General features: G+C 51.2%; 1 protein-coding gene and 1 non-coding gene across 10 annotated transcripts; both read right to left on the bottom strand.

Annotated features, from left to right (window-relative positions):
• Positions 1-818: 818 nt before the first annotated feature.
• Positions 819-891, bottom strand: TRNAR-CCU (transfer RNA arginine (anticodon CCU)). Its single transcript has one exon. It is a non-coding gene; the product is annotated as a tRNA-Arg (tRNA).
• A 1944-nt stretch (positions 892-2835) lies between these two features.
• SF1 (splicing factor 1) lies at positions 2836-16844 on the bottom strand. 9 transcript variants are annotated; one of them, XM_059402141.1, is made up of 14 exons: positions 16544-16842; positions 14739-14867; positions 11993-12068; positions 8794-8946; positions 8497-8586; positions 7978-8161; positions 7776-7891; positions 7558-7665; positions 6436-6616; positions 5897-6170; positions 5497-5556; positions 5189-5368; positions 4205-4409; positions 2836-3769 (listed from the first exon to the last, which is right to left on the bottom strand). In XM_059402141.1, the coding sequence occupies exons 1-14, from the start codon at positions 16572-16574 to the stop codon at positions 3640-3642; spliced, it is 1917 nt and encodes a 638-aa protein (XP_059258124.1). In that variant the 5' UTR covers positions 16575-16842; the 3' UTR covers positions 2836-3639. The 9 variants fall into 9 exon arrangements, with proteins under 9 accessions (XP_059258124.1, XP_059258169.1, XP_059258187.1 ...); XM_059402178.1 differs by having other exon boundaries at positions 3651-3769; positions 5893-6170; XM_059402186.1 differs by lacking the exon at positions 4205-4409 and having other exon boundaries at positions 5893-6170.
• Positions 16845-17529: the final 685 nt, after the last annotated feature.

Here is a 17529-nt window from a genome sequence, read left to right as displayed (position 1 = left end):
TCAGAGGCCTAGACAGCTGTAGGGTGCTACCAAGAGCCTGGTTTCGGGGGAAGGCCAAGCTGTCTTGGGAGGACATTCTGAGCCACAGCAGACCCAGCCCTGGAGGGACAGTCTTAGTGGGGGGGCACTGCCCTCCCCTGCCCCCAGATGACATTACAGTGTTCATCTCCCATAGCTGCCATGCTTCAAAGTGAGAAAAAAGATCAGGAAAACACCCAAGTGTGCCTACACAGATGTAGTGGGAATATAGAATACTTGAAATTTCTCAGTATTTTCCAGTTTCTCCTTTTGGTCTTTTGTACGTTCTATTTCAGTAGTGTCTGGTGGCTCCCTTGTCTCTCCCGAGCTCCCGTCCTCAGGGCTCCCCGCCAGGGCTGTGCCTCTACAGGGTCACCCACCCTCGGAGAAGCTGGTCTCTGGACTTGGCTAGCATCTGGGGCTGCTGGGCCTGGACCTGCTCTCAAGAGGCTGCTCTGAGCCAGGCTGAGTCTCCTTAGTGCAGTGCTCCCTGGGGCCTGCTACCTGTGCTCTCGCCCCACACCCTCACTGTGGCAGTGCCCTGGACCCACAGCCCTTCTCTGCACAGACCCCTAGCTGCCGACCAGTTTACTTTCCTGCCAGTAAAGACCTGCTCCAAAACCATTCCCAAATTCTCATCCTACTCCCCAAATGAATCCAATTTTCTTCCAGCTGGCTGGCTGTGATGCCCCTTCCTCAGCACTGTGCTCGCCCTTCCTTGGTGCTCAAGGGACCTGCTCAGCTGGGACTTGGCCTGTTTCTACTAGGAAACAGAAATTCCTTTTTTAAAGTAGGCTCCATGCCCAACTTGAGGCTTGAACTCACCACCCTGAGATCAGGAGTCTCACGCTCTACCAACTGAGCCAGTCAGGCACTCAGAAATTACTTTTGATTTCTCCAACTACCTCCCTTGTGGGTCCCTTCCATCTTGGTTGTCCGTGCCCCCCACTCAAGCAGTTTCCAGGCTTTTTCCAGAGGTGACAACACGCTGGGGCCCTTCATTTTGCAAGCCCCAGCCTAGCAATGAGACCTTGAAGGCTCAAACTGAGCCACCTCTTGTGTCCCCACGTCCTCTCCAATCCCCTCACTCCCCAGTACCGCATGGGCAGATCAATCTTGAACCCTGGAAGCCCTTGACCAGCTTGAACAACAAGGTTATTTATGTCTGACTAGGTTTCTGACCAGAAATCCTGCCTCCTTCTCTGGACCAATCTTGGGTTTCTCTGGAGCCCTAATGCTGACCTTTCCCAACTGGTATTCCTGTCACCAAGCAAGCTTGGGGGCAAGGAGCCAGCGCTGCTGCGGGGCACAGAACAGTCATGGTTGAGCAGAGGTTTCTTCCTCCACCCCAAGCGTCTCAAGGTGGGTGTTTCTCCTCTCCCCCCACTCGGCCACAAAGGCAGGTGCTCCAGGCACTTCTGAGGACCAAGCCTTCCTGCTGTCTCTCTTCCATCCCAGGGCCTGGAGCTGCTAGGAGAAAGGCCTGAGACAGGGCGCCTTAGTTAGCCACTTTGTTACTCTCCAAAACCTTAACAAAAGCTGGCGGCAGGGAGCTGGGAGGGAGCTAGCACAGGAATGGAGCTGGCCCCAGGGGAGAGAGACAGGAGGTAGCTGGGCTGTGGTTAAGTCATCTATTGATTTTATTTCTAAAACCCACAGAGCGCCACTTTGCCTCTTCCAGAGCTTCAAAGAGCTAATTAACCGCCCAATGAGCCCACCAGGGAAACGGAGCTTGTGGGGGAAGCAATGAGGTGAAGCCAAGGTCAAAGAGGGTTGCTAGGCCCCAGGCCCTGCCCCCATCCCATCAGTTAAGGACAAAGAGAAAAAGATCATTCTCTTCTTTCAGTCAACTGAAGTTTTGGGCTTGGTTAGGGAAACCCACTGAGCAGGACAGACATCTGGGACCTGGCCCACACAACCGGCTTTTGCTCCAGACACAGAGCAGTGGTCAGACCCCACCTGAAGATGGAAAGCAGCCCAGGCCAGAGTTGGCCCCACTGGCCAGGTGTTGGCGGTGGCAGGAGCTTGCTGTCCCTTAACCTCCCCAAAGGAAGGAAAACTTCCCCAGGGGAAGGGCAGGTTCAGCGTGGCTCTCCCCTGGGAAGGAGCAGCACAGCAACCGCTGGGTCAGTACCTCATGCCTCCTGGAACCCTAAACGTGGATTTTTTGGGTGCCAGAACCAGCACTGCCCCAGACGTGAAAGAACCCAACAGCCTGAGACCCTCCACAAAGCAGCACTTAACAAAGCACAAGTCGGGGCACTTTCTTCTCCGCCCCCACCCATCCCCAAAGCCTGCAGGGCTGGTAGGCTGCAAGTCACCCGCAGGAAAAGAAAAAGCCACTTGGCGGTTTTAATTTTAGCTCTCTGTGCCTGGCAGGCAGGATCAGTTGGCCTGACCTTTAGTGCTGATGCCGCCCTAGGCCCAGGGCCTTAGTCACGTGGCAGCTTCCAGACAGAGATCGCAACCAGAGCTCAGCAGATGTGGGGGGGTCTAAGCCCCAGGAAAAGGCCTTCAGAACAACAGGGACCAGGGGATAGAGTAGTGATGGGGGTGGGTGGTTGTGAAGAACCCGGTTGTCAGCTATGAACTAGTAAACAAGGTGGAGATGGGGGGGACCACCCACACACTCGGCTGCCACCGAGCAAAGCCACACACAGGGACACAGGCGGGAGGCTCCTTAATGAACGTCCCAGGGGTTCCCCAGAGAGAACGGGATGGCTGGGGCCAGGTGCTGAATGCAGGCAGGTGAGGGAACTCTGGAGCTGCTGCTGTGGTACAAGTCTGATGAGAAAAGAAAATAAAGAAACAGACCCAGAAAACCACACTGCTCTTTTATTCAATGGAACATCCCCCTTTAACGCAGCGTTGAATCATACACCGAAAAAAAAAAGCCCAGAGAAATTTCTGCAGATAAACCAGTGAGGAGAACGCGCGTTATACATTCTTGTCAACATAATCACTCCACGAAGAGGGAAGGGAAGAAAAAAGCAGAACGAAAAACAAGGGGCTCGAACCCCTAGACACTGCAAAACATTCAGACGTTTGGGATTAAAATAAAATTTGAAAGGAAACCTTCCAGGAAGGAGAAGAACAAATGGAATCTGAGGCAGCTCAGGTGCTCAAGGAGCACGGAAAGGACTCTCCAGGATGGCAGACAAGCCTGAAGTGGCTTAGGTGGCCCCACCTATCACTGGCAGGGGTGCCAGGATGGGTTTCGGCCCCGGACCTGGAAATTAACCCACTACCCTATAAAGGTGGCAAAGACAAAATGTTACACTACAAAAAAACAAAAAACATAACTCAACAACTCTGGGGTGGTCATGGCAACCTTGAAAATCTTAGAGCCAAAGGCCCCTCTCCCCCCACAAACAGACTGACACTAATGGCCAAAGCTTGCGCCTGAAACCATGTGCTCCCTCCTCTCCTTGGGAAGAGAAGAACAAGGAATGGAGAAAAAGGAAAGGAATCTAATTGCAGCAGAAGATCGGGGAAGAGCATCTCCTTGGACGGAGTCTGAAGAAAGGAAGAGATAAGGAAACAACAAAGGAAAAAGAAAAAAATTAATAAAAATTTCACGATATGGAGCCAGCGTGTTCCGAATCCATCCACAAAAATAACTCAGGCTGCTTTGCCGAACCATCCTGTCCACCAGGGGCGCTGCTGAGGCTGTCTGCCTGGAAGGGTCACCAATGGGCGCGGAAAGTCCTCACTCTCATGGCTCGGGCCATCGCCGCTGCGGGGAGGGATCCTGGCGGCCCGGTTTGGGGAGAGGCAAAGGGAGTTGGGTGAGGAGAGAAAGAAGACAAAGAAGACACTCGATGCTACGGGGCGCCAGGAGAGCCCAAGCTGGCGCCCCTACTACCACCTGCCCGTTCCCAAGCGAGTCCTCAGTCGCTTGGCCCAGCCCGGTGCGTGCACACACACACATGCGTGCACACAAATCACATGCGTGCATCCCAATGTCTGGCTCCATATGGTGAGGTTCGGCGTGTGTTTAAACGAGACCAATTCTCTCTCTATATAATATATATTTTCTTAAAAAAACCGAGTCTAGTTCTGTGGTGGAGGCGGTGGGGGAGCTGGAGGCATCCCGAAGGGCGGCATGCCCGCCACCCCCATGCCCATCATGGTGACAAAGTTAGAAGGGTCCATGGGAGGCGGAGGAGGAGGGGGCGGGGCATACATCATGCCGGCGGAACCAGGCGGCGGAGGCGGCGGAGGGGGAGGGGCCCCGGGCGGCAGAGGCGGCTGGACCCCGGGGGGCAGGGGCACCATAGTGGGGTTGCCTTGCATCTGAGGGGCTCCTGGAGAAGCTGCGGCAGCCGCCTGCTGCTGTTGCCATGGCGGGATGGACCCTGTGCCAGCGCTCGTGGTGGTAGTCGTCGTATCTGGGGTGGTAAAGAAGCCCAAGGTCACACGCGCGGGGGCACACCGCGGCTCTCTGCGGCGGCTGCCTTGGGATGGGGGGGCGAGGGGCGCCTGCTCCTTGCTTGGCATGCGGTACGGTGGTGGGGGGCGGGCGGGCGGGCGGGGCTGTCCTGGTGATGGGGAGTGGAGGGGTGGGCAGGACTACCCTGGGGTCAGCCTCGAGGTCTCTGGGCTTAGCAGAGTAAGCCCTTTGTCACCAGTGCCCCTGGAAGGGCTGAGGGGAAGGTACCAGACACAAGAACCGGCTCTGACATCCCTCCGCCCATCCGCCGCCACCACCGAACGGCACATTCAACCTCAAGGCCACAGCTACTCCCCTGCCAGCCCACTCCCATCCCTGCAGTCTCTCAGGCCCCAGTCACATCCCTCTCCGCAGCATGCAAGCGCCCTCCCCACCCAGGCCTTCCACACAGGCTCGGGGCGGCCCGAAGCCCGCGGCCAGCAGCCGGCAGCTCCCACAGCCCAGCCAAGCTGCCCAGCCGGCGCGAGCCTGCACTTCTGGCAGGTTCCCTCCAGGTCCCCCAAAACCACTCCCCAGACACAACCACGCCAAACATCAGCTCTCCTCCCCCAGAACCCTAGGGGCCACGAGGCCCTTTCCGTTTACACCCCCGGGGCAGAGAGCAGTGCTCCTCCCGGGGTGTCTGCCTGCCTTCGCCCGTGAGGTGCTCGCTCCTGCTCCTCTCGGCCCCACCTCCCCATCCCGCCCACCCCCACAGGCCCAAAATAGTGCACTCACTTTGCTGCCATGGCAAGGGGGTACTGGAAGCCATACTGCTGCTGGGCGGAGGGGGTGGCGGAGGCTGCTGCTGCTGCTGCTGCCATGGGGGAAGAGGACCAGAGGGAGGGGGCGGGGGCTGCCCACTGGGAGGCGGCGGCGGCGGCGGCATCATGCCCATAGGCGGCGGCGGCATCATACCTGCAGGTGCGCAGAGACAAGGTTGAGGCCTGGGCAGCGAGAGGCGGGGGAGAGGGACCCGGGCCGGAGACCCCACTCCCAGGTGCAGAATGAGCAGCCCAGAACGAGCAGGTGACGGGCCACATTACCTTTTCCTTGATGCAGGCGATAGACCCCAGAGCCCACAGGCGTACTTCCCAGGTACTGATCTTGATGGAAGGAAAGAGCAGGGACTTAGCAGGACATTTGAACTGGCCGGGAAAGATGCCCCCACTGACAGCTGATTTGGATCACACAGCTTGAAACCATACAATACCCTAGTATGAACGGTTCTGGAACCCTGCCTTTAAGAGGGAGGCCTGTGTCTAACCCCACACAGAAACCATTTCCTAAATCACGATGAAGTCTTGCTCCTTCTGGAGCCCCAGCCTTGGCAAGAGATCTGGTGCGATATCCAGCCACTGTGGAAGCTGCTTCCGGTTCACAGCAACCAGGTATCACCCTTGCTTATCCCAAAGCCCCAAGGTTTCTGGTCTGACACTTACTTACCCATTGGAGGAGGGCCATGATGCCCAGGTGGGTGGGGGCCCTGGTTCATCGGTGGTGGAGGCGGCTGCATCCAAGGGGGTGGGGGTCCGTTAGGGTTGTGCTGCATGGGATGTCCACCGTGCCCACCTGTCAGGCTGGGTAACGGGTGTGGGAAGCTGTGGGGGCCACCTCCAGGCCCACCAGGACCACCTCCGTGCATGCCATGGTAGGGCCGACTTTCTGAAGGACCGGAATTCATCCAGGGTGGGCGGCTCTGGGTGGTGGACATGAGAGACTATGTGAGAGCATTTCCCGCCGATGTCCCGGCCTGCTCCCCCTGGTGGCAACACTGCCCTTCCGGCTGTGCCAAGAGGACCAGGAAACACGCAAGGACAGGATCTTCCTAAAGTGAAAGATCCCTGAACATCCTGACAACCGGAAGAACAATGTTGCCAGCCATGTCTGTCAGTGTGCTCTACCCAAAGCACCTGGCCATAACCCCCAATCTCTGCGGAAGAGAATGGGGGGGCCAGACCCTAAGAACCAGCCCCCAAACTCACCGGAGGCGGTGGGTTGTTGGCAGGAGCAGCAGGCCGAGGTGCACTGGCCAGGGGCGTGGTGGCGGGCCCAGAGGAGGAGCCCACGGATGCTGGCACGGGCGCTTCGCCCAGTTCGGCCATGAGGGACAAATATTCTTTATCCATCCGTGCTTTATCCTGAGCTGACTGGGGGTCACCAGGCCTGAAGTGGGATAAGGGACGTGAGAGAGAGAGGAGGGGGAAAAAAATTCATTATTAAGAAGGAAAGTTCTAGGGGCGCCTGGGTGTCTCGGTGGGTTAAAGCCTCTGCCTTCGGCTCAGGTCATGATCCCAGAGTCCTGGGATCGAGCCCCACATCCGGCTCTCTGCTTGGCAGAGAGCCTGCTTCCTCCTCTCTCTCTGCCTGCCTCTCTGCCTACTTGTGATCTCTGTCTGTCAAATAAATAAATATATAAACAAAAAGAATCTTAAAAAAAAAAATAAAAATAAAAAAATAAAAGAAGGAAAGTTCTATCCTGAAGAACTGACAAGGAGTTTGGAGAAATTCAATCATCCTTTTTAACTGTTCCTCAGTATAGTAAGTCCTCAGTTCCATGCCCAGCTCTGCATCTGGGAGACCACGTGGCTTTCTGCCGCAACAGAGAAGACCGAGAGCACCCAGCCAGCCACGAGCCAGGAAAGCACAGGCTCTTCCAAAGAGGAAACTTTCATCAAACCCTACATTCCCAGTTTGAGGGCAGAAAAGTCTATGCAAGACTAGAGCACCTGCCAGGTTTTCCAAGAGAGAAAAAAGCAAAAATATGTTGCTATCAAGGGCTGGTTCAAAAATAGTCAAAAATTCAGATGACTTCTGAAACCAATCCTAAGCAGCAAAAGATAGTTAATATGAGCCCCAATGGACACATTTATACTCAAGATGGAAATTTCTAGTTTTCCTGAACTCAACATGATCCACAAAATATAGCACAAAATATGCACAAACTGCTTCTAGTCACCCTCGGCTTTAACATCACACTATTACAGACCACACTCACAGAAAGCAAGCTGCTCTTGGGGCCAAAAGTTAACAGCAACCAACCGACACGCTCAAGAAATATCTTGAGCACCATGGGCTACCAAGAAGCCACAAGCCCAGGCCCTCACCTTTGGAATTTGCAATCCGAAGCAATGTGTCCAGCCCCTCCACACTTGGTACACACTGTGGTGTTGGTAATGCTGCGTGTCTCTGAGCTCTGCCAGGGTCTTAAGATTCTGTCATGGAAGAGGGGGAGAAAAAAGTCACATCAAGGGCTATGGCCAAGCTTCCTCCTTCCACAAGTTCTTCAGGTTTTCACTCTGTCTACTCCAAACCAATCACACACCTATTATCATCTTCCCGAAGGGTCCCATTCAAGCGAGCCAACTCCCGAAGCTGCATCTTCCGTAGATCATTCTGGTCCTCAGGGGTCTCAATACCCTGCTTCAGGATGTTTCTTATCTAGTGGAGATGCAATGGGCAGTTACATAAAACGCTGGGACCACCACTAGGTTCCTAGCAAGAAGCTCCCTCTCTGGCTACCTCACCTGCTCCACAGCTTTCTTCACATTCTCCATGGTGTTGGCAGTAACTAGGGCATGAAGTGGCTCGTCTTCTCCAGGCAGCATCTGGCCATCCTTTCGGCCAACTTTCCCTTCTTTGACAGACCCTTTCCCTCGGATCATAATCTTGGCATTACACTCCTTCTCTATGTTTTTCAAGGTGTTCCCTCTATCAGGGGCAGAAAAAAATGAGTTGACAGACTTGACAAGCAAGTTCACATGCCCGAGGGAACAGAGCAGGCTGATCACACTGGCAGGAAACTGTGAGTGCAGAGAGTTGGGGTTTCCCACCAAGAGCTCCGTTATCTCTAAGGGCAGCCAAACCAATCCTCAAGATTTGAGCTCTCTGCAGTTAAACGGGGTCAAAGAGAATTTCTCACAGGAAAGTATGAACACCCACCCGAAACAGGAAGATAAGCCATCAATGGCACCCAGCTGGGCCTAGGACTGATACTGCTCATAGTTTCTTAGAAATCAATATCCCATAGGGTAGCAGTTACTCACCTGGGCCCAATCAGCAGCCCCACAAAGTTGATTTCTGGATATTCATCTTGTGGAATCATTACTTTATCGCTCACCCGTGTTGCTGGAGGTCTAAAAAAGACAAGACTCACAGACTCTGCGTATATTTCAGAGAGGACACAACCCAGAGCTCTTCCAAAACCAACCTCCCTACCACGTATTAACCATACATGATTTGAGGTTAAGAGGTGCGACATTACTACCAAAACAATTCTATTTGTACAGAGGACATGTGACCTGTACCAATCCTTGGCCTGGACAACCCACCCCTCTGCTTACTTGTAATCTGCAGGTGGCTTGAAATCAGGGTTGAGGGCAACCATCTCGGTGATGAGGTTGTGTCGCTCCTCTTCAAGCTTTTTGCGGGTGCGGAACTCGCGGGTGTTAAGCCGCTTCCCCTCACTATTGTAGATGGGCTCAGGGGAAGGGGACCTGTGGGAAACAGATCACCGTTACTGCTCTGCCTTCACTTTTCTCATCCCACATGGGCTAAAATTAGTCTTCCCCAGCCCCTCTGCCTCTCAGACCCTAACACAACACTCTTCGGAGGAACCGACCATAACGTGTGCTACTCAAGATCGTGTGGAATGGGGAGATGAAAGCTGGCTTAGCATTAGGGGGACTGGGGTGTGTGTGAGAAAGGAAAAAAAAAGGTCTTGCTTCTAAGTGTTGAGAAGAAAAAAGTCTGCCCCGCTGGGGGAAAATATCTGGACTGTAGATGGCAAGGACAGTATCATCCTCTGGAGTCTTCTTGCCAAATATGGATTTTTCATTTAAAAAAAAAAAAAAACTATACAGTATTACAACTTTATGAACCACAGAAACCCCAAGTTTAGGTAAAACGTGAACTCTTGCAGAGCTCGTGCCCTATCAGGAAGAGTGTCTGCACCCCTGCCACATAGTAAGGATGAGCTCTTCAACCCAATGCCACTGGGACTCAAGGCTGCTGCAGCTACTTGGCCCCACAATGGAGAGAGATGGTTCAAGGCTTCGTCTCTGCTTTTCCTTCAATGGCCTGGCTGGCTGTGTCCAAGGCCCAGGAGTCAACCTGTTTTCTGGCTGTTCGAGGTTGGGGAGTCTGGGTAGAGAAAAACGTTAACGTGCTAAAGCAGCGTCTGCTAGAGGCTGCAAATACAGATTTGGTCAAGTACTTGTCTAAGGTCTGGACCTGCAAACGGCAAGGGGAAAACCTAGGATTCTCCACCAATGTTTACAAGTCCAGAAAGCAGATTTTCTCTCTCTCATTTTTTTAAGGAGTAAAATGCTGTTGCTACAAGTAAAAAATAGTAATGATAAAATGGTCAGTTTACCACAGCTGGATTTTGCGGTAATAAAAAAAGAGAAGTTACGCTCCTAGAATTCTGAGTTGAGATTACAAAAAGGACCATAGCTTGATATTCTGAATGAAAATTTAGTAGCAGCTGCAAGAAGGGAAGAGACCATGTGGATCAGGTTATTAAAAAAACATCCTGAAAGTAGTCAAGACTCCTACACCCTTGGTTTAGTTGAGAGAACCTTGCCTAGTTGGAGAGCAAGGACTGAACTCGGCTGCTCCCACTGTCTTCAGCCTAAAGGGAACCATGTCATACCACGTTACACACACGATGGAATAAAAGGTCAGGTTTGTTCATGGCTAATGACGGCTAAATGACACCTCCGTTTCTAGCATTTATATAAACTGTTAACACAATCCAATAATAGTGAACAAAAACAAACATACCCCAGCTCATTAGATCATTAGGCTATCATCTTATACATTTAAGTCTACAAGGTATTTTCATAACATTTTTAACTGTGCAACTTAAGCAACATCAAAATAGCATAGTGGCTTAATATTGAGAATACACCTTCTTAGGAAATAACCTTAGTAAAGGTACGAAACCCATGCAGTTCCCTCCAACCTGGGCTCAAAAGCAAAACCAATCAGGCATTAGGCCCTCTTTCAAACTGAATACAGGGAGGAAAAAAACTGCTCTGATTTTATTTCTGACATGACTGACATTTCTAATTCCCACCCCGTAGCTGTCTAGAATTAAACATTTCTGGCTAATCAACAAAACAAGGTTTAACAGTACCAAATTGGTCATTTAAAAGCCTCACAAAACGCTTCCCAAATTGTTGATGTGAAAAGGCAAAAGCTAATATTCTAAAGGTTAGATTGGCCCAACTTCTTCACTTCAAATCGTATATATCAACTAAACTCTAATCCTGTTTCTCCAGGAAGCAAAGGTTTGTTAAAAATTCAACCTTTTGAGAATTGCCTGGTAACCTGTTAGACATTATTATTAAAGGGAAATGGGCCAAAAAAGCACTATACAGTTGTGGTCTACAACCTACAATGCAAATCTTTGGGGGGAGAAAAAAATATGTATTTATAAAACACAACACATCCCTCCAACCGAAATCTACAGGTAAAAAATTTACTAAATTTCATTAAGTAAAATTATAGAGCCCATATGGAGAGATTAAGTTAACTTGTTCCCTGCAAAGGGCAGCAGAAAGATGCATAAGTGTGTGGCTTCTAAAACCATTACATCATCTTCCTGATTTAACAAGCCATTAACTGGGTAATAAAAGCTAAAAACACTACTTTTTAAAGTGAAAATATTTTCAATTATGCTGCATGCATTAAGAACAATTTCAGAGAGAGGGAGGCATACTGCCCTCATTAAATGGACCAGATTTTAGCTGTTCAAAGTTCAACCAGCTAATTCCTGGTTAAAAAGTTCATTTTCCTCAGACTTTTTCCTTTTCAAAGGTGAGAGAACTTATAAACTGAAAGGATGTGACCATAGCTGTTTGAAGACCACACTCTTTAAAAAAAAAAAAAAAAAAGTGATTTGGGTTGGTTGCTAGCCTTCCCAAAACAGGCCAGAATATTCTGGCCCCTCCCAATACCCCCAGGCAATGGCCGAGGCAGGAAAATTCACTGGCAGTGAAGGAAGCTGGTTAGAAATCTCATCTATTTTAAAACCATCTCAAAACCAGGAGCAGGAGACTGCAGCAAAGAGCTAACCAGACCGAGCTTCTGGTCTGCTCAAACTCAGTGATGCTCAAAAAGTATTCTTAATCCCTGCACCCATGTACCTGTGAGAAAAGCTCTACCCCCTCGGCTTTCAACCCAAGCAGTTACTGAAAAGGCTGGTTACCGGGCCACCTCACTGGCCCGTGGGCCACCTCACTGTCCCTATGGGCGGGTAAGTCAGGTGGAAATCTGCATATGCTTACCAACTGGAAACCAGGTGTGCATTTTCCCGTAACTTTTTATTCTGCTAGTAATTAAAAGTTCCACTCCAATTCTCTAACTGACCACTGACCATACAGATTGCTAATCAAACCCTAGGCCCCAGAATGGTCAGAGTATTACCAGTCGACTCACTAGGATTTCATTGAACTGACACAATATGTTGCCACCAGTAAAACGTATTGAGAAAAAGGTAAAAGCGTTACTGTCAGCTGGTTAAAACTGTTTCCCAACCTGTCCTCAGGGTTAGGGGGGATGCCCAGGTCTCCTGTGCGCAGTTTACGAGTCAGGTCTTCTATCTGCAGTTGCACTGGAAGAAACCAGGTTAGGAAAGAAAAAAAAAGGATGGAAAAAAGACAATGTTACCAAAAAACATCTCAAATCTCAATAACAAGCATGAAGAACTCGGAGACTTTGAAAGGGACGATTGATCAGTGAACACATTGAGGCAACCCCCAGCCACCTACCGGCAGGAGTCCACTTACATCTACAGGGATTTTTCACTTCAAAATGGTTATCACTTAAGGAAGCAAACAGTTTGCTGGAAGAGGGGTTAGCGGTATAGACTGTCCCCTAAGGCTAACATCAAAGCAGGTACCAGGAGTCTCACCTCTCCCGCCCCGCCAAGGCCTGCTAGACAATTGGCACCCAGAACAGACCATGTTTGTCATTGCCAACACCCTGTTCCCAACCAAATTACTTTGAGGGCAAGACTCTTGAGAGTTTATTTTTCTTCATTAAATATTAAGCATAGCCCAAAATGAAACCCAATTAACATGGGACAAGGAAAAATACCAGCTGAGCAAAGATCATTTTCATTGATACCAGGTTCAAAATTCCTTAAACATTTAAGACATTTAATAACCAGTTTGACACCTCTTCAAAAGCCCGTTATACATACTCTTTCTGTACAACCAGATCCATATTATTGAGGATCTCCCGATACCTGTTGCTTTTATTCCAGTCTGAGGTGACAATCCATATACCTTAATTAAACCAGTAACCGTGAGACGTTAAGAAGTCTGTTCTCAGACTTGCTCCTCACGAGGGAGTAAAAGTAAGGGATGTAGAGAATAGAAAGTGTGGGTCAAGGACAGTGTGTGTGGCCCTCGGACCTTGACAAAAGGAGGCTGTATATGAAAGAGAGAGAGGGTTTCACCAAAGTTCAGTGACTCCAGGGAAATGCTACCCCGGTGACTTAAGATAATGGCAACTGTAGAGCCAGATCACAGCCTTCAGCGTGCTGAAGAACCACCTGTTTTCTTACCTTTGCGGCATCTGAGAGTTGTGAGCAGGCACCTCTAGTGAGGGCAAGTCTTACTGGGTTGGGTTAAAGCTGAGCTGGCTCCAAAATAGGATTACTGCAAGTCTAACCCCAGACAGCCTTCTAATTTTAAATATATCTCACAGGGCTATACCACACACCATTCCACTCCACAAGAGAAGATACTGGGGATATTGTACAAAGCAGTGTGTACCACGAGAGACAAAGAATTAAACTACATGGCTCGCTAACCTCTTCTATGCCAGAAAATTTCTGACTTGACAGTAAGTACTAAGGTCAAGAACTCAAGGTGGAAGTCAGCTTCATGGTGGCAGGCATGAACTGTAGGGGTGTGGGGTCTGACCCGAGGAAATAGCTGGTACTTCAATCAAATGGATCGTTCGTTCTTGAATCTGAGATCTACACTGGCCTTTGGCTCTTTCCACTTTGGCTTATAGCTAGAGATACCCTCAGGGCTCAGTACATTAACTCCCTGCACAGGAAGAGGACTGGAGACCTAGAGAGTAAGTCTGTTTTGCCCCCTAAGTCTGCGTGTGTTCTTGGAAAGTCATTCCACTAAGGACATTTCCACAAGGTTGTAAAGACCCAGGCCGATCTAATGAGACAAGGGGGTGGATGGAAGTAAATTGGAACAGCGAGGAAAGAAGAAATATTAGTACTATGAAAACAACATAAACCATTCCAACACCTCAAAACCTCTCAGCAATATGATCCTCAAGAATAACACATGCCAGCCTTGAAGCTTTTTATCTGTGAAGGATACAGCCTCAGAGGCCTAGGCGGCCTTTGCCCTAATTTACTCCAAAGGGATTGTTTATTTAGTTAGGAGGAAATGTTTAGCAAGTTAACTTTTTGGAGACAGCTGCAGATACATGAATAAAGGTGAAACTTGCATTAAAAACCTTGTATTTAAAAAAAAAGGTAATTTTGAGGTTAACTTCATTTACACTGTGGACAATTATCGTTAATTCTTGAAATATCGCAACAGTTAAGATCCTTTATCCTACCACTCATTCCATATCCAAATAGTACCCCTTTCCCAGCGGAGTTCTTTGACAATAAATAGTAAAAGAGCCCTCGTTTTAAGACAGCTCTCCAAAGACCAAACCAGAAAAGATGCTGAAGGAAAGGTTAAATTCAACAAAATGGTAAGAAGGGGTGCACTGTTCAACACTTTCAGGACCACTCTTTGATTAAACTGAGTTTTTCTTTTCAGAAAGTACCTATAAAAAGTAAAAGACCACATTTTGAAGGGGAGGGAGGAATGTAAAATGGTGAAAGGCCATGCTGTGAAAAAGGTACTTAGTTTATAATACCTGCGGTGTTCTCCACTGGGGCCGTGTCCAGAGAGGCAGAAGACACTCACCTCACCAACTGGCAATGAGCAGCAGCTGAAAAGGGCGGGTGGGGTGGGGTGCTAGACTGGGGACTGCCCTCACTAAGCGGGTCCCCCTACCTTCCTGGCACTCATGGAGAACACTCTATTTCGGAACAGACCAGAACAAGGAGCTTGAAATGCAGGACTTAAGAGAGTAAAAACTCATGGGTTATGTTACAGTTGTGAAATTACACCTGACCATACCTCACCTTAAAAGAACAAGACTTTATGGTCTCAAACTTAAGACACATTAAACGTTGCTCAGAATAAACCGTTAACCATCCGAAAACGTATTTGGATGCAGAACGTGTATTTACCTATATAAGCTCTTTCTTGTTCCCGAGTAAGTCCAGGGGGGATGACTGTCGGCATTCCTGGAATCACTGTCTTCTGTTCCATGGTATCTTGGTTCCAGCGGCTCCTCTTTCGCTTCTTACTTGGGAAGTCTAAAGGCAGATAAAGTCCATCAAATGCAAATATAAACCAGCAAATTAACTACCAACAGGCAGTTGAGGATACTTATGGGACTAGACACAACCTCCGCAGACTGGGAAAATGAGAACTTGACCTAAAATGTAAATGGCAAAAAATGAACACAAACCGGAGAAGTCAGAGACAAACGGCCACCACAAGGCTACCTGGTTCTGGAACCAAATAGGTAACATTTCACATTTATAACACATATCCAAGAAAACCGCAAAGTATGTGAACGAGCAAAAACACCTTCATGCCTGAAGCGTCAGATAAGTGACATCAACCATGATTGTGTGAAAAGCCCCAGCGGAGGCAAGGTATACTGAATACTCAGACCTTGGTAAAGCAAGACCCGGGAAATTGCTGTTTCTTCTCACCTCCGCACCCCACCAGTCACCTTTCCAAATGGGCCAGAACACAACCAAACCTATGATTTACTAAGTGAACAAGCCCAGTTCTTCAACAAGATCACTTTTTTTCTTCAGAAATTTAGCCGAGATAAGGATTCAATTTTCCTGGCCAACTAGGCAATTAACATCTGAACTCCTAGGGAATGTATCAAAGTCCGACAAACAGAAATGCATACAATAGCAGCCAAAGTCTCCTCCGAATCAGAGGCATAAACTCCCTACACATTCTGGTACCCATGTCAGTTATAACTGCCACCCCCACCCGGAAAGCCCCAACAAGAGAAGGCTTATCAGACTTCTCTAAGATAAATGGAGATAAGGAAAAAAAATTCCTTTCTCCAGAAGTGCATCGGACCCAACACGACCTGAGAATTTTCGACCTCTTTATTTCATCGTAGTGAAAACCTAGCCTTACTATAGAGGGAAAAAAGCTACAGTTGCTACTTTTCTGCTTTTTGGACTTATCTAGAAACAGGAAGGAAGTGCTCCACGTCATCAGTAGACCCTTTCACGCCCTCCAGACATGCACACCCACCACCCCGTCCACCGAGTCAACCCACTGGACACCCCTCTCCTATACCAAGGTCCAGCGAGCCACACAGACCCCCGCCAAATTAGAGTCGGGCCACAAAGCGCGGCCGCCACAGTGCGCCTGCGCCTCCGCTCTCTGCCCACCCCACCCCCCATGCCAGCGCGCGTGCGCACTCGGGGCCCAAGAACCGGGCCGCGCGCCCCGTGGCGCCTCCGCCCGGGGCCTCCCCGTGCGCGCGCGCGCCCCTGCCGCGTGCAGCCGCCGTCGCCGCCGCCGCGCATCCCTCAGGCGGCCGGGCCCGTCCGCGCGACGCCTCTCGCGCTCTCTCGGCCCGACTCACCTCCTCCGCCGCCGGCCGGGCCCGGCTGCTGGTCCTGACGGGGCGGCTGGGGTGGCGGCGGCTGCGGCGGCGACACGCGCTGGTAGAGCGGCGGCGGAGGGGGAGGCTGCGACGGCGGGTACGAGGAGCCCGGGGAGGGCGGCGGCGGCGGCGGCTGCTGGGGAGGCGGGGGCGGCGGCGGTGGCGGCGGCGGCAGCGCCGCGAAGGGGAAGGCCGCGGTCAAGGCCCCCACCGAGCCCACGGGCGGGGGTGGCGGCGGCCCGGGCACCAGCAGCCCCGCCCCAGGCCCGGGAGCAGGCGGTGGCCCCGGCTCGAAGCCCCCTTTGGGCCCGGAAAGGGGGGGGAGGCCGGGGGGGCCCAGCTTACCCAGCGGCGTGGCGTTCGCTCCGGTCGCCATGGCGCCCCCGGGGACCGGCACTGGCGGCTCCTTTTAGTCGGCGGCGGCGGCTTCTTCTTCTTCGCGAACCTTCCGGGGGGAGGGGACCCGACTGCGCTGCCGCGGAGCGCGCCGAGCCCGTCCTCTCACGCGGCGGGCGGCGGCGGCGCGAGACGCACAAAGAGGGAGGAGAGAGGGCGCCGCGGGGGCGGGCCGGGGGCGACGGGTCCGAGGCCTGGATTGGGCCGAGCCAAGGCAAGAGGGTCTGAATCGGCGGCCTGCGATTGGTGGAGCCTTAGCCCTCCTCGATGCACGCTGGGATTGGCCGGACCGTTAGGCCAGGCGAAGAAATGGCGGCCGAACCTGGCGAGCTGGGAGGTGGCGCTGCGCGCACTTCATTTGTTACTGCGCGAACTGAGCTCGGAGTCCAGAAAGGAGGGGGATAGGGTGGGGCAAACTGTGACGTGAGAGCAACGGGCTTTCTCATTGGCTGATGCTGTTTGAGTCCATCATTCTCGGTTGCGTTGTAGTGTCATGGGATTGGCTGTCGCTTGTTCGATTTTTTTTTTTCTCTACTCCCCTCCCACGGGGAGCAGCTTCACTGGGATTTAGCGAGAGGTCGCGGCGGTACCCAGGCCGAACGAGATTTGCCGCCGGGGAGGAGTGGAGCAGGGCGCGCATGCGTAGACGGGTCAAAGCTTCCTCTCCGCCCTTCGCTTCTTGGTCGACCGCAGGGTATGGCGCGGAAGCCCTAAGTGACGTCAATTCTCGATTCCCATGGTAACTCGGAACCGAGGTACGGGGGAGGGGCCGGCGCGCGTCCGTAAAGCGGATTCGTTGACGCGCCGCAGGTAAAAAGGGACTTCCTGTTTTCTTTAAAAAAAAAAAAAAAAAGGAAGAAAAATTAAAAGGTGTAAAATAGTCTTTGTGAAGGATCAAAGCTATATCTGAGCCTGGAGAAGAACACGTAATCTTA

This window comes from Mustela nigripes, chromosome 1 (assembly GCF_022355385.1).
Source record: "Mustela nigripes isolate SB6536 chromosome 1, MUSNIG.SB6536, whole genome shotgun sequence".
Classification (NCBI taxonomy): domain Eukaryota; kingdom Metazoa; phylum Chordata; class Mammalia; order Carnivora; family Mustelidae; genus Mustela; species Mustela nigripes.
This window is presented reverse-complemented; position numbering and strand designations above follow the sequence as displayed.